Raw genomic sequence first — 27,453 nt, 5'->3', positions numbered from 1 at the left:
GTGTCAGTTTCTCAATTATTTAATCTTATTAATGAGGCACGTGCAATATTTAATCAACTATATAACCAATCCAATTGTACAACAAACCCATTTTCCACAACCAACATTTGTAATGGACTGCATGCATTTGGTGGAGTGTAGATACATGACAGATGTATGACAGATGTATGACAGCCAGTATGTTTACCTGGCCTGTCAAGCAGCTCTCTTCTGGAGGGGAGAGCTCTTGTTTCCCACAATGCACCGCGACAAACACAGGTCGGCCATGTTTGTACTAGTCTCGTCGTGAATGGTGGACACCACTCCGCATATGACCTGTTACCTCTGCTAGTCTCTCGTTTTGTGTCGTCAAAATGGTGAAATACTAAACATTAAATACACTGTGGAGTCGGACTGTACGCGGGGACGCGCATTGCACCATGTCAGCCAACGCTCAGAGTGAGTACGAGCGCTCTCTGTCGACCATGCTAAGTTAGCAATGTGGCTAAGCTAGCTAACAAAGCTAACTATAGCTAATGTCAACAGGGTTTGAAAAACATTCCCGTGTTGGCGGCAGGGGACACACTGGACCACAACTGTGATTCACTGTCGCTGAAGAAGCTTTGACTTGAACACATATGTGACACTCTTGGTTGTTACGTGAATAGCATGGGAGCTAACTAGCATGGGAGCTAACTAGCCTGGGGGCTAACGCTAGCGTCACGTTATTATTATTAGCTTAGCGTAATAAGTAACAACATGAGAGTGTTACGTTAAGTTATTATAAGACTTAAGAAAGCCTATTCACGGGCTAACATTACATTTGAACATTTTAGTCCAAATGTTCGGCTTCAGGTTAATTCAGCGTTTTTTTGTTAGCATTTTAGCTGACTATGCTAATGCTAGCAGGCATGTACCTAACGCTGATAAAAGCTGGTAGAAGAACAATTTCAGACTTGAATGGCCGTTCAATATTACTGCTGGCTTCCCGTTTGCCATGTTACAGTTACCTTCGTTGCTAAAAAATGCATTATTATAGGTAATAAATGCCCCATAAAGTCGGGTGTTTGGGGTTCAGATGCTAGCTAGCATTAGCCGCTGCAGCTTTGCTGTGGGGGGTGTGGGGTACCCGTATGTGACGCAGTTTACGCTGTGGGGTTATCCTATAGCCCCTTTGTGGTTTTTGAGTAGCACTGGGCTGTAGGGGCTGTCAGAAGAGACGAAGCATGTCAGATATATAAGGGTGACTTGGGGTAGTTGAATGCATGCACTAGGCCCTGAACACATCAGCTCCTCACTGCTGTGGATGATTATTTTATTTTTTTAATGGGGTATCTTTATCTGCCTTTGCTAGAAGTTTCAGAGACTGACATGTTAGACCTTCAGTTTTGCAGTTCCACCACTTCATCCTGCAACTAGTCATGTATCTTTTCAGGGAAGACATTTTGAAATGTTGCAGCAGTAGAATTTTTTTGTTATTTTACATTACATTACAGTCATTTAGCAGACGCTTTTATCCAAAGCGACTTACAATAAGTGTATTCAACATAGGTATTCAAGAGAACTACTAGTCACCAGAAGTCATAAGTGCATCTTCTTTCTTAAACAAGCATCTAAGAGCATAAACCAGAGCAAAAGTACAGAAACAAACTAATACGAATACTATAAGTGCAACAAACTAATACGAATACAGTAAGTGCTAAGTGGAAGGCTCAGGGTAGTACTTCTTGAAGAGGTGAGTTATTTAGTTGATTTGTTTCAGGTTCCTAGTATTGTGCATCCTGGCCTGACAGTGTTTCCCACACCATTTCTCAAAGGGTGGGACAGCTACTATTGCTACTTACTAGACTATGTAATTGTGGATGGGGATGCACTAACCAAAAAAATTTGCAGACCAATTGCCAATACTGAGTACAGATATGAGTACTTTATAATAAAAGGATGCTCCTCACATTCTGACTGTAATAGATAAACGATAAAACATGATGCTGCGGCTGACATTTTAACATTCAACATTGAGTTTTACTGAAACAAACCGGGCATAGTTTGCAGGAGGGATGTTAAAATTTACAGTTTAACCTTATAAAATATTAGAAATAAAAATAATGCCTCCCAAAAAAACTCAGAGAAGTGACTTGTCACTTTAAGTACAATAGCTGTTCCACCTAATAGATCAGCCAATCTTAAGTGCATTTGAGTTGCTGCTAACTTCGACGCTAACCTAAGCGGCAACCTCCAGTGGTTAGAAAGAAGTGCTAAAAATTGCAGTTCTTCAAATGGATATTTGAGGCTGACTCAAAAAGCGAATCTGGTCCGAAAAAGATTCTGGTCTTTTCATCCAATTTCCCTATTCATAACAACTGTACTTATTAAATTATATTAACGCTTAAAGTTAGGCATAATTGAGGGTGTGGCCCCATTATGTGACAGGTGGGTGCCGTATCCGTGCGCTAACTTATAGCTGTCTGCTCTCCTGCATCTGCCGAGCCCGACTCCCCTTTCACCCACGATCCACCTCTTAGCCCATTTTTAAAGTTTGGATATGTTATCACATCCAAGATGGTGACGGCTCGTGACATTCACTTTGAGCTTCACAACAGCTCTTCAGAAACCTATGGGTGAGGTCGCAAAGACTACATCAATATTTTATACAGTCGGTGGGCAAACCCAACGACAATGCACGCAACATTGTGACTGCTAACGCTTCCGCAACGGGTGAACTGGGTACGGCCTGTTTTCCTCATACTCTGCAGTGGGCAATAAATGATGGATTGGCAAAACCTATTCCAACCGAGTCTATGGGACACATGAAGAAGATGGATTGTTGTTGATCCATGTCAGCTGATGATCAAACTGCAGCAGGATGTGTGGCAGCTGATGTGTTAGAAATCGTACTGATTATTAGGTTGGTATGCATGGCATTTGTGTGCTGCACAAGTTGTTGATTCAGCTGGGCATAAGGAGCATAAGGGGCAATGAGCAAACAATTTAGTTTGCTCATTGTGTCTGTACAATTCAAGTAGTGCAGGCCATTAGGACAGACTGATATTATTAACCTACGAGGGTGGTGAATATTATTAGCAGAGTCCAATACTCTGTAATCAAACAATTTTTCTTTTGCAGATTTTGACTTTGATGAATATGACAAACCTGGTGCTGAGCGGTTACGCCGGAGGAGAGGTGAAGATGACGATCTAGAGAGGTAAATCATCTCGTGTTCGGATTTCTCTAAAAAAGATTGCTATAATGTAAATTATTGGATGAGAAACAACTGATTTGTTAAGTTGAAGTGAGCAGTTATCTCAACAACAAAAAAAAAAACCTATACAAGTTGACAGCTGGCTGGAGAATGCCAGGGAGGTGAAAGTCTCCAACCTGCTGATGGCTCACAATAAAAAAACATGCGTTTGCTGATAGGTACGTAGTTCGTTAACATGACAAAACGTAGCACCTGCTGATAGGACATGGTGTCTCTCCCTCTATGTCCGAGTTCTCTGCCATCATTATGGGGTGTTGAATTATTCCTTGTTAGCTTGACCTAATGTTACATTTAATTTTAAATTAATGAAAGTGACGTTGTGAGACTCCCGTTATACAGTGCATTCAGTTGTCGTGAGACAGACAGACTCAGTGGGTGCGTCTTTTATTTCACAAATAAATATTGATTTTCATATTCAAATATTTTTTTCTATTGGAATATTTTTTCAAATGTATTGTGTTCTTTGACAGCCCTATTGCACAGTTTGTAAATAGATTACACTCTACACTAATATCTGACTCGGCTAACCTGTTTATGGATGTTGTTTCTCTTTAAAAGTGATTTGGAAGAAGAATTGTTGGAGGAAGATTGGCTGTCTGGTAAAAAGGTAAGATAATACAAACTCTTACTGTTTTGTTTACTTTGATTTATACTTGGTGCCAAAAAAACACTTGGCATATCAGTATGGTTTCTATGCGTACAAACAGGAAACAGAAAATAATATCAAAAACATTGGGTGTTGGTAGAACATTTAGAAAAATAATAGTGGACAGTTGACTTGAAGCAGGTGGCTCCTCCACAGGGGGAACTGTTTATGTGAACCAGGAGGAAGTACAGTGGACAAAAAAGAACTGTGTTGACCTGCCCAGATTGCCTTCACCACATGGGAATAGAGCATCCTTTGGGGTTGGAGGTGGTCCCCTGCCCCCACGCCTCACACATGAACAAACACACACAACTACTATTTTAAAGCACACTATAATGTTCTTTTATATTTGTTTCAGAATCCTTCAGAAGTGTCGGATGAAGAGCTGAATGATGACCTTCTACAAAGTGATGATGAAGATGTAAATATGAGGTAAGCTAATGACATAAGTGTATAAAGCGGGCAAAGTCGAGATAAATTTTGCGCATTTTAGTCATTCTTAATTTCTGTTTAACGCATAGTTCCAATATTTGTTTGTTTTTCAGTGGTCAGGTAGTGAGCCTCAATGCCTCATACAGTGTGGGCGCATCCTATGGCCAGCAGGACAACTCGCAGGTAGCAGACTACACAGATGACGTTGTGAACCTGGGTGCAGAGGGCTGTGAAGAAGGGGATGTAGAGGAGGAGGGGTACCAGCATGAGGGGGAAGGAGTGTACACACAAGAATACAATACAGAGATGCCTGAAGACCAAATGGATTACACTGGAGAGCTAGCTGAGGGTGACGATGGCTACCAGGATGAAGTGCTAGACATCCAAATCAATGAGCCCATAGATGGTGAATTTCAAGTGAGTTCTCACATTTGCTTACTTCCATGTAAAAGCCTGCAGATGCACACATATCCACAGACACACAAAAACACACACACACACACACACACACACACACACACACACACACACACACACACACACACACACACACACACACATATATATATGCTGCCCTCCCTTTTCTGTCCAACTCTATTGTTCCCGAGAGATGATATCAGTTGCCTTTTCTGGGTAGGGGGACAGTCAGGATTGAAAATCTATTCAGGGGAAGGAGATGTCGGTTGGCGTTTTTGGGCAGCACAGGATTAGATTCATTATCACTTCCTGCCAGTTAATTTCTCCATCTTGCTGACAAAGTTTGTGTTGACAGCTTGTTTGGCATGAGGTAATGCTCTGCTGTCGCCTCCCAATCCCTGGGCCATTGTGACCTTGGGCCCTGTATCTCTGAGGGAGTAAAAAGCTGCTTTGTGTTGGGGAGATGTGCTGCCAATCGGCGGAGGTTAATGTGGGGGGCTTTTATCTCAGGTTTTAGACTGGATCTGATAAAGTCCCATGCAGGTGAAAAGATTATTGACCTTCCTGAGGACACCCCATACAGTTTTCTAATGATTGATGCGATTTTCCCTTTTATTCGTTTCCCTTCCCTCTTAGCCAGAACTAAGAGGATCAAAGATAAGACCAGATCCATGTGCAAATGTCCGTTATGGTCCATTTACCAAGGTGTGATGGTGTTTGGCACCTGACAGAGATATATTGCCCTACCTCCTTTTTTCAAACAAAGATAAGATGTTGACCTTCTTACTGACTGTGTGCGGCACAAGTGGATGCCTATTTTGGATTTAGTGAAATGTCTGCAGGTGTAGGTGTGTTTTTGTATTATGTGTAATAACTGTTTACAAGGTCACTAAACTGCCTGGCCTTGACATTTTGCTTGCCATGGTATTCAGTTAGTACTATGTGGAACAGTTTAAAGGATTAAGCTGTTGTGTTCCCTTGGGGCAGCCTGTCCATCCGTCTGGTGTGCTGAAAGTGTTTTTTTTTTTTCTTCTTTTCTGCATTAATATGTGCTGCTGTTTGGCAGGTTAATGGTGCGCAACACCAAACACCATGGTGTGACCTACAGTCTGACCTTATTTAGCTATTTTGTTAGAGGGTGTTATGCAGATAGAATGTTTGAATGACTAGCAACTCCTATACTATAAGTATGACGTTGTTAGTTTGCTGGCATCACTGTGTGCATTTAGGATTATATGAAATTATTCCATCATGACTTGATCTGAAATTTTCTTATGGAATAGTAAAAAACGATTTGTCATCTCCCAGATTGTTTATCTGTGGGATGATTTTGGCACGGATTCATGAACTTATTGTGCGGCCAATAACAGCGATTTGCTAGGAGTCAGTCAATGATATTTTCACCATCATTGAACTGGGAAGGAGTGCTTTTATCCGTGCCTGCATTTCTGTATATCATGTCAAACATTTACATCTCATTGAATTTCAAATGCTGCCAGGAATAGTAATGAAGCCTTGCTCCCACTGTTATGGTAATTTGGGTGGGGAGGGGGGTTTACATGGTGTCTCCCCAAAATCCTCCATAACATTTTAATGTTTGCCTTGAAGCTCTATAAGATTTTGTCAATTTTCATAAAATATAAAGGTTAAATATCAATCTGTAGCCACAAGTATATCATCATTAAGAACACATTGATTTAGCAATTTAAATGAGATAAAAAATGTGTACATCCTTATTTCATAAAACAGCTTTTGGATGTTGAACTCCTACTCAATCCATGTGTCCAATATGCTTGAACATAGTCGGCCATTACTGATCCTTATCGAAGGGTTGTTACCACTTTAACTAATCAATACATATTATCTTTGTGATCTTTAAAGGATGATGAATATCAAACCTATGGTGATGAGCGTCTGGGTGAACATGGAGTCCAACAGGAGGAAGTCCCCGAGGAGCAGGAGGATGGAGGGGGAGAAGAACAGCAGGAGGAGGAGGAGGAGGAAGACACAGCCGAAGGCTCTCGGGTCTTTGACACAGAGGAGGTATGCTGACACACCCTCCATATAACACCTTTTACTTTTTGTTGCTATTGATCTTTTAAAAAAAAAAAAATTAAATAGGCTATTTCAACAAAACATAAACTATAAAGATTATTTTCAACATTGATTAAAATGCTGTCTCGATGTTGTCTGTTAATCACTTGGTCTCTAAAATTCCCAGTAATTTGTGACACTTCCTTCAAATATCTTGTTTTGTCTGACTCACATTAAGCCAAAAGATATTGATATATGTCATAGAAGACAAAGAAAGCCAGAAAGTATTCATAATTAAGAAGATTGAACCAGATAATTATTTGGCATTTTTGCTGAAAAAGTTACATAAGCTATTTATTGATTATCAAAATGATTACAGAGTTGAATTCCTTCGATCCACTAATTGATTAATTGGCTAATTGTTTCCGCTTCAGAGTAGATTTTGTGATGAACCGGAAACCATCATGAACTTAAACTAAACAGGTTGTTAAAATAGTGAATATTGTTTTCAACCTCTGAAAATGTCCTCAGGTTGAAAATGAAGCCATGCCTGAGGAAGAAACAAAGGAGGAATCAGACGAGGAGGATGAGGAAGATGAAGAGTCTGGTCGCATCCGGTTTAAATCTGAGAGAAAGGATGGTGCTGTTGTGCGGTTGGCTGATGCAGGCGGCAACAGAAGGAGTATCCCTGAAACACTAGGTATAAATAATTTCTACTTGGCATAATTTATCCTTCGTTCAGTAACAAACAGAGTGAATACTCATATCTTCTGATGTTAAATCTTTGCTGCACACTGTAATAACTTTACATTACTATGGTTTTCAACCTGTATTTATTGCCAAGTTCTTTCCAAACAGTTTAATACAAGTCCTCTTTATTCCTGTTCCATCATTAGAGCTGTCAGAAAAGGCTAAGCAAGATCTGATGCAGTTTGAGGAACAAGAACGGCAAAAGAGACAAAACCGATATGGAGGCCGCGGCATGCGAGGAGGAATGCGAGGAGGCAGAGGAAGAGGAGGCTACCAACCTTTTGGAATGATGGATTTTAGAGGAGGAAACAGAGGAAGAATGATTGACCACCGGATCCCCCTGATGGGAAACATGAGCATGCAGGTAAACCATTGTACAGCCATCCACCTGAACACTTTAAAAGGGACATTTTGTTTTGAATACACTGAGTAAAGCACCACACTCCTCTTGAGGAGTAGCTAAAGAGAGCATAAGAGCTTCACTGGATAAGATGATTTGAGATTGCTTGACTTTTTACCTTCTTGTATTCATCAGAGTTTCAACAAAGCTTCGTGGTTTGTTTTTTTTAAGTGACGTGTTTTGTTTGCTGCTTCTCTCTTCACTATCTAAGACCTCCAAAGCTTTGGTCGTTTGCGCATGACTAAAGTCAAAACGCTCTGCTCCCCCGTATCTATGTTGATATATGGATTACAGCAAATCATTTGGCAGTAGTCCATTTAGACAGTATTATACAAAATTAAATTTGTTCTTTGCCCAGGATTTAGTTTCTTGTGGGGCGTTGTTATTATTATATGTCACTCCAAGCATTTAATCCTTTGATTTACATGGCTCATCAGTTCAGACAAGACCTTTTGAAGGTCTAGGGAAAAAGTCACCTCGAACATAAAACTTAAAGCCAACAACTGTGATGATCTTCAGTAACACAGTCGAAGGTTATTGTGATGTTTGAGATACCTCATTTCCATTCTTAATGTATTTGCTTATTTGATCACTGAATGAAATTATGCATTTTTACCAAGGCTACATTTTACAGAAGTGCAAACAAATAAAACTGAATCATAAATTATAAAAAAAACAATATACTATTGTGATAAAGGGTTTGTTCTCAAGGCTGCATGATATTTCACTCCAGCTCTGTTATTTATTTATATTTATAGGCTGTAAAATTAAAACAAAACATCAACACTGGAAATTAATATTTAAATACAGATGGACAACATGCCAACACCACACACATTCTGCTGACTACTGTTAATGAGGTTGTACTTTTTACAACGCTGCATGTTTAGCCACTTGACTGATTTGGTCACTGGCATGTTTATTTGTTTGTTTGGTAGCTTTAAATGGATAGACAATGGCTAATTATCAAGCACCCTTTCGAAACTTCACTTGACGATACAATTATTGCTCATTAATCAGTTGGTTCATCTCTGGTTGATATATTTTCTTTCTAGCAGACAAATTACTTATTATTTTCTTTTAATGGCTGTAGCTCTCTTAAACATATATATATATAAATATACACAGTGATCACGCCAAGGTTACTTTCACTTGAAGAAATTGTACTTTTCATTTTCAGAGGACCCCAGGATTAAATTCTTTTAGGATACCATCTTCAATCTTCTTTGTGAATTGACTTGTTGGTGTGTCGTCGCATGGCTGCAAGCCGTGATGCCAGAGTCTTCCCAGAAATAGATGTGTTTTGACAGGTTGTTTTGGTTTTCCCTCCTCTTCGTTTCCCCATCTCTTTCCAATTAGCAGCCATCCTCCCGAATGCCTCTTCCTCATCAGCAGCAAATGCACTCCCAGCAGCACCACCCTTTACGTCCAAGAGGACCTCTTTCCTTCCAGGACCATGGGCGCCCGCTGGCCCAGCAGCCCCTTCAGCCCCTCATCCCCCCGCACATGGCACACCGCTCCCCACCGTTGCGGCCCCAGATGGAGCCACCACCACGAATGATGAGCTCTCCTCCACCCAACTTCCCCCCGCATCACCAGCAGCAGCCTCCACAGTCCAAAAACATCCACATCAACCCCCATTTCAGAGGGCCCACGTCATCCTCTGTACAGGGTAGGTTAATCCACTCACACACAAGTGCTTTTTGATGACACTGTTTTTATTTCACTTTTCTGGCTTTAAAAGGGTCAAAAAAGGTTGCGCTTCACCCTCCTGCATGACCAAAACCATCAGATGAGATGTGATGGAAGTAGCCTCCCACAACTGCTTTAGTTTCCAGACACATCAGAGTTCAGAAAAAGGATTTAGTATTCAGCATCAGTCAAATAACATTCTAAGTATAATCTATTTTTGGGGGGGGAAATGCTTTTTCAAAGAGAAGCAGACATTAGGGTCCACAATTTGAAGGATATATCCAGGATCTCAAACTGATCGAAAACCTGTAGAAAAGATAAAGATTGAAGCTAAAGCTTACAGATCACAGATTTTTGCCACAGTGTCTGACAACAATATGAAAATGACACTTCAGAGATGGACCTTAAAGAATAAAAGCCCTTTTGTTTATCTAAGATGTTGGCTACGGGTGAAGTTAAACTGTCAACTCTGGCTTGTTAGTTTACTGAGGTTTTCCTTACAAACAGACTGTGTGAGATTAGTAGAGCCAAAGTCATTGTCAGTACAATAATTTCTCTGCTTGTATTGTTAACTTACATTTACAGCAAAAAGACAAATATAAAAGCAATAGATATTTTTCTCAATTTTACTTAATTTTTTCTCACAATATTCACCATCTCTAAATTCTGAGAATGAAAATCATAATTTTCATTTTCATTCAAAAATTTTCAGCCCTAGTTCTTCTCCATGATGCTCAGTTGAGGTGCATCCTATGGCTGGCAGTGATCCTTACACTGTCCTGAAAGGTGTCTGGATTAGAATGTCATTTAGTTGTTTGGTTGAATGACAAGTGAATAGCTCTCTCAGCCAGTAATGGGTTTATCCTCCATTTTTCTTCCGGCGGCATCACCATTTCATTCCCGGAGATGGGTTTATCTGGCCTGTCTGTCCAGGCCAAGATTGAAATTTTGTTAGTAAAGCGTGTTAGCGTTTGTGTGTGTGTGTGTGTATGTGTATGTGTCACTGTGTGCAAGGGCGCATGGGTTTTGGTTTTGCTCCTGAGCGGAAGACGTGTTGTGGAAAATCAGGGATTGCCTGTGGTTATGATTAAGTGTGTGTGTGTATATGTGTTTGTATATATGTCTGTGTATCTTTATTTATTTATGTATTCATTTAAGTGAAGGGATCCTTTTGAATGTTTTCCAGTGGTAGCTGTTGACATACAACGACATTAACATTTTATTTTGAAGCAGTATGCCAGCAATATGAAAATCCACTTCATTGAATTGGGGGTGCAACTCACGATTTTCATTATCAATTAATCTTTTGATTATATTCTCGATTAATTAATTGATTTATTTACATAGAACACATTAAATTATAATTTTGTCAAACAGCAAATATCTTACTCAGTTCAATTTATTTGCATTTCTAGCAATTTTTTCTCATGTATTTGATATTTCCTTGAGCTCCCTTGTCCGTGCTTAGCTGTGTAAAGATGTGAGGAGCAATTCTGGTATCAATTTTAACATGTATGTCTGTGTAACCGCCTTAAGCATGGAGATGTCTAATGGGCTCCTCCCTTTCTACTATCACCACCCTCTCTTTGCCTACTGCCCCTCATTTTCCTTTCTCTCCCCCTCCTCCACCCCCCCCCCCCCCCTTTTTCCCTCTCTCTCTCTCTCTCTCTCTCTCTCTCATTGCAGTGCCCTTGATGCCTCCTGCTCAGAGCCAGCCCAGACCTGCTGTGGGTCCTCAGAGGTTCCCTGTGAGTAGCAGCTGCTCCTCTCCCTCCCTTTCGCCTCACTTTCTCTACCCCTCCACACGGCTAGTGTCCCTTTTTGTGAGGGCAATATCATTACGCCAATTAGACTGCCCTCCCTGGCCAAATACCGTTAAAGTAAATCTGTAAACACAGATACGAGTCTGACTGCACAACTGGAAATGCGTGATAGGGGCTTTAGGCGGTAGACTTTTGGAGGTCGAGGCTGCAGTGGCGGGTCTTAGTTAGCAACTCTTCATGGATGGGCTGGGGCTCAGACTAGCAAGCTTGGCGCATAATGGAATTGTGAAACCAGGATATACAGCCAGTTAAAATTCACTTTCCACAAGTTTGTGTCCCAAAGGCACAGAGACCTTTTTTGAACGGTATTTGAATTAATGAAACATGCCGAGGGTTTGATGGGGCTGGGGTGAGCCTCTTGCCTTTTTGCACCATATATTCCGACAGCTGAATTTCACGTCATAGAAAAGGGATCTTAAGTCAGTGATTTCCTGTAAGAAAAGGTCCTTTATTTCACTCACAAAAGAACCCATCCCAGGGATGACGGAAATGCCTTTAAAGTAATTACTGTATTGAGGGAAACGGCTCGATAGCAAGTCAGCCAAAGTGCCCTAAGTTACTCCGTCCTTTTTGTTAATGATGCCCAGGCATCAGGTGGTGCTGGTGCTGGTACTGACTGACATCTTCCTGGAAATTGCATTTTATATGGATTTATGCAAATTAGTCATTGGAAAATAGCTGCATCCAATTGCATTCATTTGGATTTACAACCCCGTTGCCAAATGAGCCAGTCTTTCACATAGTCAATCTTTGTCCAAAAAAAACATTTTTATTTACCTCTTTTCCAACCTTCAATGTCACTATTGTGCAATTCCTGTTCCCTGAGGTCTGTGATTGTCCTAGATATTGATAGCACAGTAGCAAGGAGGTGTTTTGCCTCTGATCAAACAGTAGAAGGGGAGGTTGGAAGGGTATGCAGACAACTGGGCTGATGAATAGCATAGTGTTGGATTCCCCAGCTGTCAATGTTGGATTCCCCAGCTGTCAATCGCATTCCATTTACCAGTGGGCACCTGATTACTCATGATTATCATACATTATCACACAACTTGAAATGCAGGTGACATACCAGCTGGTGGAGACTGGTTTTGAAATATTCCATTTACCAGTAATGCACCTGATTACTCATGATTATCATACATTATCATCCCATCAAATTTAATTGTTAAAAGACGAATGGGGGGTCATAGCCTCTAGTATTACTGCATTAAATTTTTGCTGGTGGAGACTGGTTTTGAAATATTAATCTCGGCGCCAATTAAAGGTATTAGAATATTTAATCTGTTTGGATAATGACATTCATCTTAACCGCAAAATGAAGATGCCACCAACCTTATTTCTAGTAGTTATAACGTATTTATTTATTTTATTTATATATATATATATATATATATATATATATATATATTTAGAGATCCTTTATTTCTTTTTGCGTAAATTGATAATTAAATTCTTCCTTGACGGTAAGTGTTAGCTGTCACAGCCCCTTAACTAACCCCTTAAGGACCATATCCTGAAAACAAAGAGTACGCTTCAATCCCTGCAGTTTATAATGCTATAAGCTGTAAGAAGTTCACATAAAACCCAGAAACAAAACATCCCCTTATACTCACATTTCCATTCTTTATTAAATATTTGAACATTTGACCCCTCACTATTTCATTTGTCCTGGTTATCCCCTCACTATGAGAACTATCCGAGCATCAGTTGCATATTGAGCAGCCAGCAGCCTGTTTATCAAGGATTAAAAGCGAGAGGATGAGCAGTGTTATTTGAGAGGTATTATATGGACACCAGAGTCCTCATTGTGCAAACCTGTCTGCCTGACCTTTTAGAAACATTATGATTGCCCCCTCATTGTGATCCCCTGTCTTTGTAAGCCCCTTTGATTAACTTTCTGTTAAGCAAGTTTTTGGAACTCTGGCCTTCTAGCTTTCTAACACCTCTCCTCTCTAAATACCGCCACGCAGCAGTGGAATAAAGATGGATTAAGCCTTGATAGCATCTTAAGTAATTTACAATAGGCTTGGAGGAAGCAAGAAGCCCATTTGTGGAAGTGCCACGTGTTGAATAGCGGGTTAATTTTTCAACAGAGATGGATGTTTAAAAGAATAAAGGAGACAGTTATGAGGGGGATTCGAATTCCAAGGAGGGATTAAAGGGTTGTTATCTAGTTTTCCTTGGAAGATAGATGGGGAGTAATGTGCATGCAGTAGAAAGCTGACTAACATACGAAGCGGTTTGAGACAAAGGTGAGGGCACTTATCCCTTCCTGAAATACCCGTTCCTTGTTAGAGACAGGCTTTTAGAAGGTTTATGAACAAAGCCCCATGTAGCATTAATGCGGGTTTGCTCTCAAATTCAGGCTGAAGGGTTTCTTTAATATTGGCATGCATATTGATGTTTATAACTCAAGATTCTGCATCTTTTTAATGACCCTAGCCTTTCAATTACAAGCGCTTCCTCTCCGATGCAATACTCTACAACAAATTCCCATTTTTCATTAATTTAATTTGTTTTTGATTATTGAGTTCCCAGTATGGCCTATAATTCATGAGTTTTGTGTTTTCCCAGGGACCGGGAGACTTCCAGCAGCACATGACTGGTAATTTTGGTCAGCCCCAGCGGCCCCCTCATCACATGGAGCCCTTTAGAAACCAGCCACCTCAAGGCCCCCAAGACAGAGAGCCGCTCTTTATGGGAGGTGAGTCCCACACCCACCTTGGATGAGGGTTACAAAGCTCTCTTGGCGAATTTAATCCTATTCGACATCACCTCTGGCGGTATACCTACAGGGTATGCTGCTTGCTTTCTGGTGCTGCCCTATGAGCAGCACTCATGTTAAATGCATGTTTGTATATATACATCTGAATGAGCCTTGGAAACCGCATTAAACACCTATATTTCAGATTTTTCTTTCACAATGCAGAATTAAAACAACCCATTTTGTTGTTTTACACTTTCACCTTGATAGAGTTGTCTGTTATCATTCCCCTTGCCATCAGACTATACACCTGGAGAGGGAGTTACTGATCTATTGAAATTGGCTCACAATCTCCAAAAAACTGACATCTCTGTTGTGATGTTGTTTGGTCTTCCTTCTGTGGGGACAGAGCGCACAGAGTCAACACGGTTTCCTGGGCAGCACATGTTTGATCACCAGGGCCCCAGTCCTCTGATGAACAGCGGCCACAACCTCCACCACCACCAGCAGCAGCAGCAGCAGCAGCAGCAGCAGCAGCAGCAGCAGCTGCCTGGTCAGGGCCACATGGGCTTTGGCCCACCAGGACCAGCCTTCAACCAGCCGGGCCAGGGTCCGCTTGGGCTCTTTCAAAGAGAACCCCAAAGACCCAACATCCCTCCCCACCAAGGGCATCAGGGGATGGTCGGGTTGAATCAACAAGTTGCCCCCCAGAACCAGCCCAGACCCTTCATGGGCCCTCGCCAGCCGTTTGGCCAGCAGGGGAACCTTTTCCCCCCTCCACAAGTCCAGTTTGGGATGCAGGTACGACTAAGAGTAAGTGATTTTTAAGCCAATAGCTGTCTTTGTGGTTGTGTCTGTATGTTGTGCAAGAATTTTATGCTGTTTCTTTAGTTATTCCCGAATTGTTTATTGAATTTGCTTGCTTCATATGGTAATTTTATCATATTGTTTTTTTGTGGAATCCTCTCTTACCTGGGACAAGTCTTGCACAGGAGCCTGACAAACAATTCACATGCTTTGTCTGCCATGAATGCATGAATTTTTGTCAGCTTTGCTTTAGATTATTAAAATTGATGTGGCAAGAGCAATGACTAGACAAGAGTATTGTACACATGAATAAACTAGACTAGTTATCATATTCACTGTTACTGAAGCGTTAAGGAAAAAGACTCTTGTATGTTTGGCACCTGCACCTCGGCACTTTGTCAAGAGACATAGACAAGAGCTCCCTCTAGTGATTGAATCACTATTGTTGTACTACTGGGTAGATATTTGAAGATACCCGTTGGAAGTTAATTACTGTTTATGCAGGAATTGCTGATTTATTGTTGAGAATAGCATTCATAAGAAGTAATACTATTGCTTTTGTAAAAAAATAAAAAAAAATAAGTTCTGAGCGGTTCTCTCTCTGATATTTCAGGGCTTAATGCACGGCCCTCCTGTCTCCCAGCTTCAGCATCACGACTCCTTGCCATCCCATCAGCCCATGCACCAGCAGCAGCAACATCATAGGCAGGAGTTACCTCATCATCATCAGCAACATCTAAATGTCAATGAGCCTCGCCCCATGATGCACCATGGCCAGAATCTTTTCCATCAACAGCAGGCACATGGTAGCCCGAGGCAGATGACTCCCCGCCCTCAGAACCCCCAACAGCGCAACATGTCCAACAGGCAGAGGATGGTGAGAGATAAACATATCAGCTCATCTATTTTCTGCTCAAACTGATGAAAGGCAGCGAAATGGGATCATTCTAATAACTGTATACTGTCAGCGCCTTTTGTCAATAAACAAAAAATAGCATCTAAAAATAGGTAAAACCAAATGCATTTTGCCCCTTTCTTCAGAACACACCTATCTCCAAGCAAATGCAGCAGCGCAACAGCAACCTCCGGGAGCTCCCTGTAGCACCTGGTAACACAAACATGAACAGTGCCCGCCCCGCCGCCAACGTTAGGCCTGTTGCCAAGGCAACGCAGGGGATGCGTCCTGGGCAGAACACTCAGCTGGTGCCTGACGGTGGCAGAGGAAGAGGCCAAGTTGCTGCAAAGATAGAATCACAGCCTGGAACAACGGGCAGGACGGTGGTTCGCAAGGAGATCCCCAGCACGGCACCACAGGTCAGCTTTTTAACAAAAAAAACCCAAAGCTTTGGAACCATGTAATAACACTCAATGGACAGATTATTTCAGATAATTGTGTATTTGTTTTCTGTTAATATACTTGTAAAATGTGACTATAACTGTGAGAATTTGTTACCAGTGACCCAGAAATGATATTGGTGTGCTGAGAAGGACCCCCATTAATCAAAAGCCCAATCATAAGGTTGTTAATGACGGCCGTCTCATTCCATTGGAAAGACCAAAATCAATACTAAAGCATTTTTCTCTTGGGATTTGCCTTTGATTACACCTTAGTGTGTGTGCCCAAGTAATATGGTTTCAAATAAGAGTGGCTCACGTTTCAACTTCAAGAAAATGGCGACGGCTAGTCATATTGTCAGTTTGTGCTTTGTGCCCCAGGACCCTGATGAGGATGAGGAGACACGGCAGTACCGTCTGAAGATTGAGGAGCAGAAGCGTCTGAGAGAAGAGATCCTTAAGAGAAAGGAGATGCGACGGCAGATGCAGGCTGGCGTCAGAAAGAAGGAGCTGCTGGACAGACTCAATGCTCAGACCCCGAGCCAGGGCCCACCCCCTTCAAATATTCAATCCTCACAACAAAATCAGCTAACGCCACACCCTATACAACAACAACAACAACAACAACAACAGCAACAACTACAGCAGCAGCAACAACTGCAGCAGCAGCAACTACAGCAGCAGCAACTACAGCAGCAGCAGCAGCAACAACAACAACAGCAGCAGCAGCAGCAACAACTACAGTCACAACAGCAGAGACCGTTGCCTCTGAGGACACAGCAATCATTGAATCAATCATTAAAGAATCCTAATCAGGCCACCCATATCCCTCCCAACGGCAGTCCTCAGATCCCAACACCACGTCCCAATGTCAAGACACGCCTGCAGATGGTAAAAGGTATCACCCAGCAGCAACAGTCCCCCAGCCCTGTTCTAGACCAGCAATGGAAACCGCCTCAACAAAATCCGCAGCAGCTGCAACAACAGCGAAGGAACAGTGCTGTTCCGAACGTAAACAGGCCTGGTGCTCAAATCCAGTCCAATCAGGTCCCCCCAAATAACATACCTGTTACTCCCTCTGTGGGACCTGCTCAGGCTCAGGCACTAACTCAAGGACCTAAGCCAGGGGCTAAAAGAACTGTGATGCAGCGGGCCAAGAATTCTAGTTTCGAAGGCCAGCAGGTGCCACAAAAAGTCAGAGTCGTCAAACTTTCAGGAGCGGTGAGCATGCCAATTTCATTTTTATCCCACACCTTCTTTTGTGTTTTTTTCCGACATTTATTTGATCCTCTTCACCAGATTTTACCCACAAGGGAAACGACAGTTTTGAAATGAAATGCCACTGATTGCCCTCACACTGTCTATTTTGTAATCTTAAAGATATCTAACCTATAGGTTTGACAAGGTGATGTCTGTGTCATTTTGGTAAAAATTGATCTGTTAAGAGTTTCCTCTCTCAAGCTTTGAGAACTGGTATTTAAGACACAATGCCTTTACGCACTTTTTACCTTTAGGACACAGAAAGGCTGAAGGCATTAAAGAGAGCAGTATGACATTTATCTGCTGAGTTGGGGACACCTCATCACTGCTCTTAAAGGTTGATATCCTCTTTTAAGGGCAGAATAGTATTATTTTAAAGATAGAGGTCTTGGAGAGACGGTAAAACAAGAATGTAACACCAACAAGTCCAGAATTACCACTGCTGGCTACTTCATACTAACTTGATAAGTTACTGCTGCGGCCTTAATTACACATTAATCTTTATTGAAAAACCACAAAGGCATGCATGTTAAACACTCATACTTGTCACTGATGAGACACGTTGGTGTGATGTGATAGTATTCGAAATAAGCCGCTTTCCGACTCCATCCCAGAGGATCAAGCCACAGAGCCAAAATCGCAGGCTTGCTGCAGATGAAGATAACTGGGTGTCAGTGCGTTAATGGAAACCTGCGCAGAGCTATCTGATGTACGGCATCTTGGAGAGAGAAAAAAAGAGAGTGGGATGTGTGGTGGAGAAAGAGAGATGGAAACAGCTAAAGGGCTATAGCCGTAGTGAAAAGAAGATTGTCTTGATGCTCTCTCTTCCACATTGTTCTGCTGTCATCAGCGGGCGCTTGACAATGTTATCTCCTCCCTTCTCTTTTTTTCTTGCTCCCTCTCTTCCTCTCTCTCATCCCTTGGTTGCTTTTCTCCATCAACCCATCTCTCAGGTGCAAGGCAACAAAAGAATGCCAATCCAAGACCCTTGTAATTAATCTTTTTTGGTTGAACGGAGGGGCAACATAATACCTGTGTAAGAAAGTTGCCACTTTTGAGGATTTGGATTTGTATGGCTTAGGCACACAGATAAGGGGCAAATTATATTTTCATCAGGGATAATACAAAGCAGCGCAAAACACAAAAGCTGGGGAGGAGAGGGGTGCAGGGGGGATGGGGGTACACATCGAGCTGCTGTCGTTCCAGTGTAATGCAGCTTAGCATTTGATGGGTGCAATCAGGAGCCGTGATTTCTATAGGAGGGATTAATCCATTTACTCTCAACTGGGGACAGGTCAGAGATATCGCCTCTTTTCTTCCCCAGTATTGATCTGTCACATCTCTCCACAGAGTCGGGGAAGAGACGACCTTCAATTCTTCCCCGCATGTCAACAGAGTTGAGCTGTGACTTTATTTGATAATGAGACCATCACCTTGTTGGGTTGATCTTTATTCCCGTCAGCATGTCTGATAGGGATCCAGTGTCAAATGCTGGCACTTTTTACCTCTGCGTAGTAGATGGCCTTGCTTTTCTCCCTGTTGTAGATAAACACTTTGCCTGAATGCTGAATATGAATTAAAGATCAACCAATTATCAGCTGGGATATACAGTGTTTTTACGATTATGGGAATAGTTCTTCTTTTGTCCGATTGCAGATAAAATAGATTAATTAAAAATCCACTACTTTGGCTTGGATGCTCTCTCTGTCTGAAGTAACCCCCTTATATTTGCACTCAATGTCCTGCACACAGCACATATCTGATTGATTACACGTCAAAAGTAATTGTGCCTATCAACACCACTTAAGGATACTGGGGCTCTGGCATTCAAATCTGCTCAGTTGTGCAAGCGGAGCTGTGTCTCGAACGTAAGGCAGCAGATTTCTGCTGATATCGTTTTGCCATAAGAGCAACAAAAAAAGTTGAGTTTAATTTTTACTGCAAATGTATATTGGTTGCAAAAATTAGTTGTCGACCTCCTTGATTACCAATAACCTGTATTGGCCCATACAGTTGATTCTTAATGTGAATAGTATGCTTCAGATAGATGGAGATAAAGGCTGGCATTTTGTGTGAGGTGCTAATTATTGTTTTGCATCATCCCCATCTAGAGTGGGAAGGGGCCAGTGGCAGCCGGAGAGCCGGTGCAGCAACCAGACACCTGGACGGCGACCCCGCTCAACCAGGCTGTGCAGAGGAAGGTTACCATGACAGGGCAGCAACAACCCGGACCAGTCGGGACACCACAGGCCGGCCGAGGGGTCACAGGCAACCCACAGCAAAACAGGGTATGTCATAAATGATCACTCGCCGCCTTCTGTGCTTTGGACACCAACAACCATTTCACCTAAAACATATATAACATACACACTCACAGTATATTAATAGAGCAGACTGTTGGATAATGGCAGTATCTGAAATATAAGAAGCTGAAATATCTCCTGTAAAGTTGTCCTGTGCCGCTGGTGCTAGCTACCCTGGCATTCAGCAGACATACCAATCGAGCAGTAGTGGTAATAAGACAGGACAGTGTGCCAGGTGCAGCAGTATTGACAAGCTGCAAGCAGTGTAACACGGGGGGGGCTACACAAGGTCCCCTGGCCTCTCTGCACGCCTGTCACCACCAGGCTGCTGTCACAGTTACCATACTCACTGACGCTGACAGGGTAAGGCAGGCACCATAACGCTTGCATGGCTCCTCTCTCTTTGGCTCCCCCACCCCCAACACACACTCACACACACATATTCCCTCTACCTCCTCTCTTCTCTTTTCGAAGTCTCTCCTCCCTCCTCCTCCTCCTCCTCTTCTTCTTCCTCCTCTGCAGCTGAAGAAACATACCTCTCACTCCCAAGTTCAAATGAAGATATGCCATGCCACATGCATCATGTTCTGACGTTGATGTTCTATGTAGAAATATGATAAGTCAATCATGTGAGAGCTTGCCGTGTCTGAGAGGCACAAGAGGAAAACACATAGCGTTTTTTAAATGTGCCTTTGTGCTGAGAAATGTAGCTCCTCTCCACATGGTTGAATGCAAGATTAAAACATCAACGTGCCTGTGAAGGCAGTGAGAGGTTCACTCTGTGTTTTTCGCCCGCCGTCTTTCTCTTATCCCTTACCCGGATTCTTTTACTACATGTGGGCAATTTTTCTCACACCTGCCGTCGGTGTAGGTTGTCGTGTCGGGCCGGGGCCGAGCTAGAGGGGTCGGTCAGATGGGTCGAGGGCGTCCAATGTCCACCAGACAGAGCCAAAAAGGAGCCGAGAGTGAGCGCTGTACTGTGTCCATAGAGGGCCTGTCTTCATCCACAACTGACCTTCAACTGCAGAATCTTCTCAGGTCCATCGGTCCCATAGAGGTAGGAACAGCAGCTTGATACTTTTAATGTATTAGAGTACCTTTCTTATGAATGAATGTGCTCGCAAAGCATCTAGTTTGTATGTAGAGTAACAAATGTACCTTGTGATGAAACGTAGATATGTACTTGTCTTGCACCCACCAGAGAGGCTGTACTGACATTTTGGTGATCCCATAGCGCCCTCTGTCGTAGTGATTAAGTAGGTAGAGAAAATGTCCCTACACCACTCCCACTCCCTCTTGTGGATAAGGGGAGCATCTAGTTGTAGTCGATAGACCGTTTTCACAAGAGACATTTTGACTTGTCAATGTAGGAAAAGCTTGTGTAAATAATGAAATGAATTAATAATGGCTGAGTCCCATTTAGCTGCTTTGATTTTAGGATCCTGGTATTGTGCATTCACGTTCTCGGTCACTCTCACTGGAACACTTGACTTAAACGGAGCCATCAATAGTGATACTCGTAACACCGTTGCTTTTCCTACTATGACCGGTGAAAATGTCTGTCGTGATGTAGACACATCTGTATTTTACTATTCCTGTTTATTGCAGATGTTCAAAATGATGCCCCAGCAGAGGAAAGCAGTCGCCACATTTTCCACTCCCCAGCATGCAGAGAGTTTTCAAATGAGCTTCCATAGGTAATCGATATTCTTTTCTCTCTTTATCATCTATAAAGAAAAAAACAATTGCATGATTACCTACTGTTGTTCATAACCTTTACATCTTGCCAATGCGGTGGTCATGGAATTTAGCTACTATACAGATTGTACAACATAAGTTTTCAATAGTATCTTTGCCACTGGCTCAAACATTATTATCACAATTACCACACAGGCACATGATTGATTTGTCCCACATTGATGTGTCGCTGATTGATGGATGAGGAGCGCAATAAAGCCAGGGAGTCTCTTTCTCCCAACGTGGGAGCCTCTCTGCTGAACAGCTCCAACTTGGCATAGGAATACTTCTTCAGCCCTTTGGAGTCACACACAGTCAACGTCTCTGCACAGAAGCATCATTCATCTCCTATAGACTTGGGACAGTGAACATAAAGCCTTTAGCTGCGAGCATGCCTTTGTTTGACTTTGTGTACCAATTGTCCATTGTTGAAAAAAAATGGCACTGGAGAGACACTGGACAGTTAATCCTACTTTAATGAAGTTTGTGAAGAATGCTTTGTGCATCTTCCGCGGACACTAAGTAGAACTTATCATGGGATAATGGTTGCTCCCCTCCTCAGTTAGATTCATCTTTAAAACAAAACGAACACTTAAACCTTGTAATTCTGATATGACCACTTCATAATAGTTTTTTATTATTATTTGCGGCTAGCTGTTTAGTTTCGGAGCAGGAGATGGTTGTGGCAGACTGTGGCCAGCCTATTCACATAGCAGTGTTTCTTCCCTGCTGTAGGTGGCAGTATTTCATCACTAATGGTGCTTTATTTTTTTCATCTCAAGCCCGCTTTGAGGTAGTTTTTGGGTGAATGGCACCATCTAGTGGAGAACTTGCATAAAGGCACAGAGATGGATGATAGAATATTTGACACATAGCAGTGACTGGGACAAATTTGGCTTTGGATGTTAAATTAATACGTTTTGTTTTTTTCCTAAAGTACAAACGGTTTTACAAAGTGTAAATGTTGCGACTCTTGTGTACATTTTGTGGTACTTTTCAGTTTTAGTGCAGCTTCTGGGACGGATTGTTCAGATCATCTCTCGTTCACGTTATTCAGTTTGGTCATTTGGCGTTGCTTCTCGTTCTAAAAGTTTAGATATTTTAACTATTACCTGGAGTCCAATTTGGAATAACCTTCCACGCATTTTGGATGTATATTTTAGTTGTATTGATTGATTATGGATTAGTTAGATTTAGGATGGTAATCTGTGCTGATTGTGCTTTGAGGGAATGTGCGTGAACGATTTTTGAGATTTTTTTAAATTGCAAATTAAATGTATATTGTTTGTTATTCGGCATATATTCGGCACGTCAGAGAGAATTGCTGACGGCTCTCCTAAGGACACATTTCTGTAACGGCTTCCTCCGTTGTGTTATAATTGATCTAAATCTGCGTGACTATCAGTTGATAATTGGTGCCTCATCACTGAGCTGCATGGTGTATGAGGAGTAGCGCTTTGAACGGTTTGCCTTCACACTGAGCTGATAACATAGATGTTTGGCAGTAGAGCAGCGAAGTAATTCACCATATTACTATTCCTCTTAAATTTAATTCCCCTCATTTTAACACAGACATCCTTTATCACACTGGAATCGAACCCCAAACGTAAAGAAACATTTCTTCATGAGAAATTCTAAGTAACAAGTACATTTGCTTTTTCTCTGAGCATGCTGCCTTGAATGGGTATTGCTACTACGTCACTAAAGTCCTTGAATTTTTTCTAAATACCTCATTTCCGTGTCCGGCCCTCAGTTTGATTTCATTCGACATCATTATTAGACAAAAAGTAGCAACTAAGGCTCATGACCTTATTCCATGATTCCTTTTTTTCTTCAATGCAAATTTTTGAGTCTATTCCGGGTTTAAAGTTTATTAAACAAAAACAGTTCTTTAAATATTGAGACATGGCGACCCGTGTTTACTAATTAAGATCGGAGGTGAATGTCGTGTACATTGTCCACAAGAATGTGACAAAGGAAGTCGAGGGGGCAACCATTATCTACGTAGTGATTGTGTACATAAGTTGACCAGAACTTTCTCTCAGTATTCAACCTGTTGTTTTTTTTTTCTTTTTAAGTCTTTACTTGCGTTGTATCACGTTAAACATTTTTATATGTAAGGATATACTGATGTGTCCAGACATAAATCATTTTACTTGGGTTTTGTTTCTAATTTGGATCCAAAATGAAGGATGACTGGACCACATTTCTGTTTATAAGACATTTGACAAAAAGTGTAAGGGGAAAAATAAAAACATGGCCAATATACCGTGAACCTGCAGGTATGTGAAGCCGGTTAAACTTTAGCCCAAAGATGTCTGGTTGTGTGTGATGTTCATCTTTCTGGTGCCTTTACAATGAAAAATCTTTCTAATTTGTGCTGCATTTTATTAATTTTTACATTAAGTATTCTGTAAGGTCCTTGGTATTCAACTTCAAAATATATCATATACTTTAAAAAAAACCTTTTAAACACCTTGTATGGCAAGAAATACTACCTTATATAGATTTAGGGGGATGTTGCTGAATTTTGGCGCTCAAATTATTTTTTTTATTCATAGCCAGAAACACAAACATTTTTGTCCTGCCCATTTAACTGTGATGTCATACTAATGTTCGGCTCCCTACAGCCCTGACATGCTAGAGGTACAGAAATAGACAAAGCAAATGTAGCCACATGTTAAACTATTTCACTGGATTTGACTAATGCAAACATAATTTATAACAATAAGACATTCATACTTTAATCTCTGTTCATAAATCAACTCCTGGCTGTGCATCTGGATGACATCACAGATTAAGTTCTTGGTTCTCTGGTTTTTAAGTCTTCAGAAAGACTTGTTCATGTTCACAAGTACCCAGTGGCCACTAATCTTGACCGCATGTGTGAATCAAATTTAATTTAGTGGTATTTCCCTTAAAATAGCTATTATTTTAAAAGAAGTGGAAATCCTCAAGGTTTTAAATTAAGCTGCTCATTCGTAATTCTTGCCAGTAAAGGTCACCAGATTCTCAACATGCCTAAAGTATCAGAAGTGTGGGGACGATTGGGCCGTCTGAAAATGTCTAATCTCCTATAATTCCTTCATTCTTCGTGTAAAACATGAGGTTCAATGGTTTTCTTTTTTTGTATGTTGTGCAGTTGTTCTAAACTGTCTTCTTTATGTTTTATTCCTTTTGTTTTGAGTTGAACTGATGGAGAGGTTTTTGTTCCCTAACAATGTGTATTTCATGTCTTTCATGTTGTGGGTCACTTGATTTTAGTGTTTGTAGTAAATCCTGTGGATTTGAAAAAGTACCGGCCGTGCCGGTGTTGGTTACCTTGCTACAAGACATCTGGTCTTGTAATGAAAGCGCAGATTCAAATTGAATCTTTTGTATCTTAATTTTAAGCATTTCGTACATATATGTACCTTGAATTTTAGGACATGATGTTCTATTTCTAATAGTAATTTCCTCGAGGAAAATGGTGCTATATTAAGTCCTGATTTACAACAGGCTATTTAACAGTCATGTTTTTCCAATCACATCGCCTCATGTGGTTGCAGTAGAGTATTTAATATTTGATTAAGAAAGACTCATCCTTGACATATTTATGGGTCTTTCTTATGCTTGCAATAGCCATTATTATGGTTATATATAATATGTATATCATAATGTTTGACTTTGTTTCAAACATGCAACTCTAGCCTGGTTGGGTTTTACATAACAATAACTGAAAACTTTTTTCAACAGGTCCATTTGGTGATCTGGGGTGCTGAGAGTTTGCAGACTGACTGAAATAATAATAATAATCTTCTTTTTCCTCAGATCACATCCACTTCAACAGAGCAGTGAAACGTGCTGTCATCAGTGTGCTATCCCCAAAGAGCAGAGTTAACGGACCATTCCAAAGGTTTAGCATGTTTTACAAAGAAACAAATGGGTTATAAATGGGTAATGATTTACTATTCACCGCCTTATAAATTATAACTACAACTTTTCCCAATTTAAATGCAGATGTTGGTTTTTGGTTCACTGTTTGAAAATTGGCAATCCATCACATTCAACTATTTGACTTCTTGTCAAAGTTATGTTATTTTTGCATTTTTATTGGTTCCTTGTTGATGTGTTTAGGTGCTATTGCAAAGCTCCAACATCTGAAATTTGAGTTGGGTGGTTTATAGTTTGTCCCTCTAATGTATAATATAAGGTTAACTTTGAAATCCCAGCAGGTCATTTGAAACCACTTGCTACTGTTTAGAAGACTGATTTCTCAAAGGCTTTTCTATGCTGCTGGTACCAAAAAGTATTCATTTGCTGCATGTTGTAAATAATAAAACATCAAAAACTAAAAGTTTTGGATTATTTATTTATTTTTAATCTAGTTTTCCTCAAATCGTGCTTAAAACCCTACAATATTCAGTACATAATCTCCCGTTTTTCTCCGTTTGGTTCCAGTATTCGTCAAACCTCGTACATTTAGTTTACGATACGCCAGATGGAGAGTTCTTGTACCAGCAGAAATCAGTTTTCAAATGACCCATTTTGATTTGGCTTTTATTTATCTTTTAGTAAATCTGTTGCTTAAATTTGTATACTTCTGTAACCGTTAATGCAAAAGTACATAAGAGGTACAAACGGGTTGAGCGAAAGCATTCAAAACCATTGGAATGGTCCTGCATCTTTAGTGCTGTTGGTGTTGTTTTGTGTGGCACTATAGGGCGCACCACATCACCAAAACAGTTACCGCTCTATTATTAACTCATTCATTTTCTTTTTAACAGCGGTCTGGTGGGAGGAGCCATTGATCAGCTACACCTATGATACTGCTATGTCACTTTTCCCGCTTTAATCACTCGCCTAACACTTCAGGTTCCTCCACAGCCACGCAGTGTCCGACCTCGGGATGAAGATTTTACTTGAGTTTACCTTCCCTCACTAAATAGATGTTGGCGCATTCCTTCGGCCCCGCCCACATTTCCTTCCATTACTGCTTTTCCTGCCATCGCTCTTCTTTCAACCTGCCCATATTTGACAGCTGCTCATCTTTTCCTTGATGCAGCGGTTGTTGAATGAACTTAAGACTTCTGTATCAAGCAGGGTGGCCCACCTGGATTACCTTTGTTTGTTAGCCCAGTGGATGGAGGTTTCCATCTCTGTGACGACAAGCCGGGTTCACAGAGCAGACACGTAACTCTAAAAGCCGCTTTATGGCTTTCACTGCACCAAAGGTCATCCCAGCTTCATGACATGCAATGTTTGGTTGGATTTTGAAAACAGACGCTACAGTGGTTTCCTCATCTCGAACAGTATGGCGCAACCAAATAATGACTGAAAATCCAACCTCGAGTTTTGACCGAAATTGTCGACGATCCATCCTGTTATGTATGTTCACACTTTGCTGTAAAACATGAAGTAATGTTTTGTGTTGGAAACTTCTGAGTCATCTCATTCATGTTCTGATACTGTCAATAATGTGATTTTTCTAAAAACAAAAATTGAATGGTTTTAAAAGAAAGTGAATAAGTATTTAAGAGATGGAATGTGTTTAAAGAAACTGAAGAAAAATAAATGTTTTCATATACACAGCAATGGCTTTGAGTTTGTTTTTATTGTGAAATTTGAAGTGTTTGAAAAGTCATTTTTCACTACTTTCAGATCAAACCCACCGAGGTCCTTTTAGTCAGAGGCAAATTCAATTCAATTCAGTTTATTTTGTATAGCCCAGAATCACAAATTACAAATTTGCCTCAGAGGGCTTTACAATCTGTACACATGCGACATCCTCTGTCCAAATGCCAGCAATGACACTTGTTCCCAGACTGGAACGGGCTTCATCACTGAAGAAGTGGTTCTTCATTTTTATCTTCAGGCCGATGACCCCTTTAAAGGC

The 27,453-nt window shown here is 41.2% G+C and overlaps 1 protein-coding gene across 6 annotated transcripts; it reads left to right on the top strand.

Annotated features, from left to right (window-relative positions):
- The first annotated feature begins 229 nt into the window (after positions 1–229).
- Positions 230–27,148, top strand: rbm33a (RNA binding motif protein 33a). 6 transcript variants are annotated; one of them, XM_054622823.1, is made up of 19 exons: positions 230–438; positions 3,103–3,181; positions 3,797–3,845; positions 4,243–4,316; positions 4,430–4,733; positions 6,615–6,776; positions 7,299–7,467; positions 7,664–7,881; positions 9,280–9,589; positions 11,296–11,357; positions 14,007–14,136; positions 14,546–14,949; positions 15,557–15,820; positions 15,985–16,257; positions 16,660–17,499; positions 19,650–19,826; positions 20,713–20,898; positions 21,450–21,538; positions 25,389–27,148. In XM_054622823.1, the coding sequence occupies exons 1-19, from the start codon at positions 420–422 to the stop codon at positions 25,456–25,458; spliced, it is 3,879 nt and encodes a 1,292-aa protein (XP_054478798.1). In that variant the 5' UTR covers positions 230–419; the 3' UTR covers positions 25,459–27,148. The 6 variants fall into 6 exon arrangements, with proteins under 6 accessions (XP_054478798.1, XP_054478802.1, XP_054478799.1 ...); XM_054622827.1 differs by having other exon boundaries at positions 9,277–9,589; positions 14,546–14,937; positions 15,587–15,820; XM_054622824.1 differs by having other exon boundaries at positions 9,277–9,589; positions 14,546–14,937.
- Positions 27,149–27,453: the final 305 nt, after the last annotated feature.

Source organism: Anoplopoma fimbria, chromosome 21, assembly GCF_027596085.1.
Source record: "Anoplopoma fimbria isolate UVic2021 breed Golden Eagle Sablefish chromosome 21, Afim_UVic_2022, whole genome shotgun sequence".
Lineage (NCBI taxonomy): Eukaryota > Metazoa > Chordata > Actinopteri > Perciformes > Anoplopomatidae > Anoplopoma > Anoplopoma fimbria.
This window is presented reverse-complemented; position numbering and strand designations above follow the sequence as displayed.

What these genes read in the sequence shown, in the direction of transcription:
- rbm33a (XM_054622822.1), top strand. An exon ending in GAGTATCCCTGAAACACTAG is followed by an intron (nt 7,468 to 7,663) that starts GTATAAATAATT and finishes TTCCATCATTAG; the next exon opens with AGCTGTCAGAAAAGGCTAAG. An exon ending in TCGTCAAACTTTCAGGAGCG is followed by an intron (nt 17,500 to 19,649) that starts GTGAGCATGCCA and finishes ATCCCCATCTAG; the next exon opens with AGTGGGAAGGGGCCAGTGGC.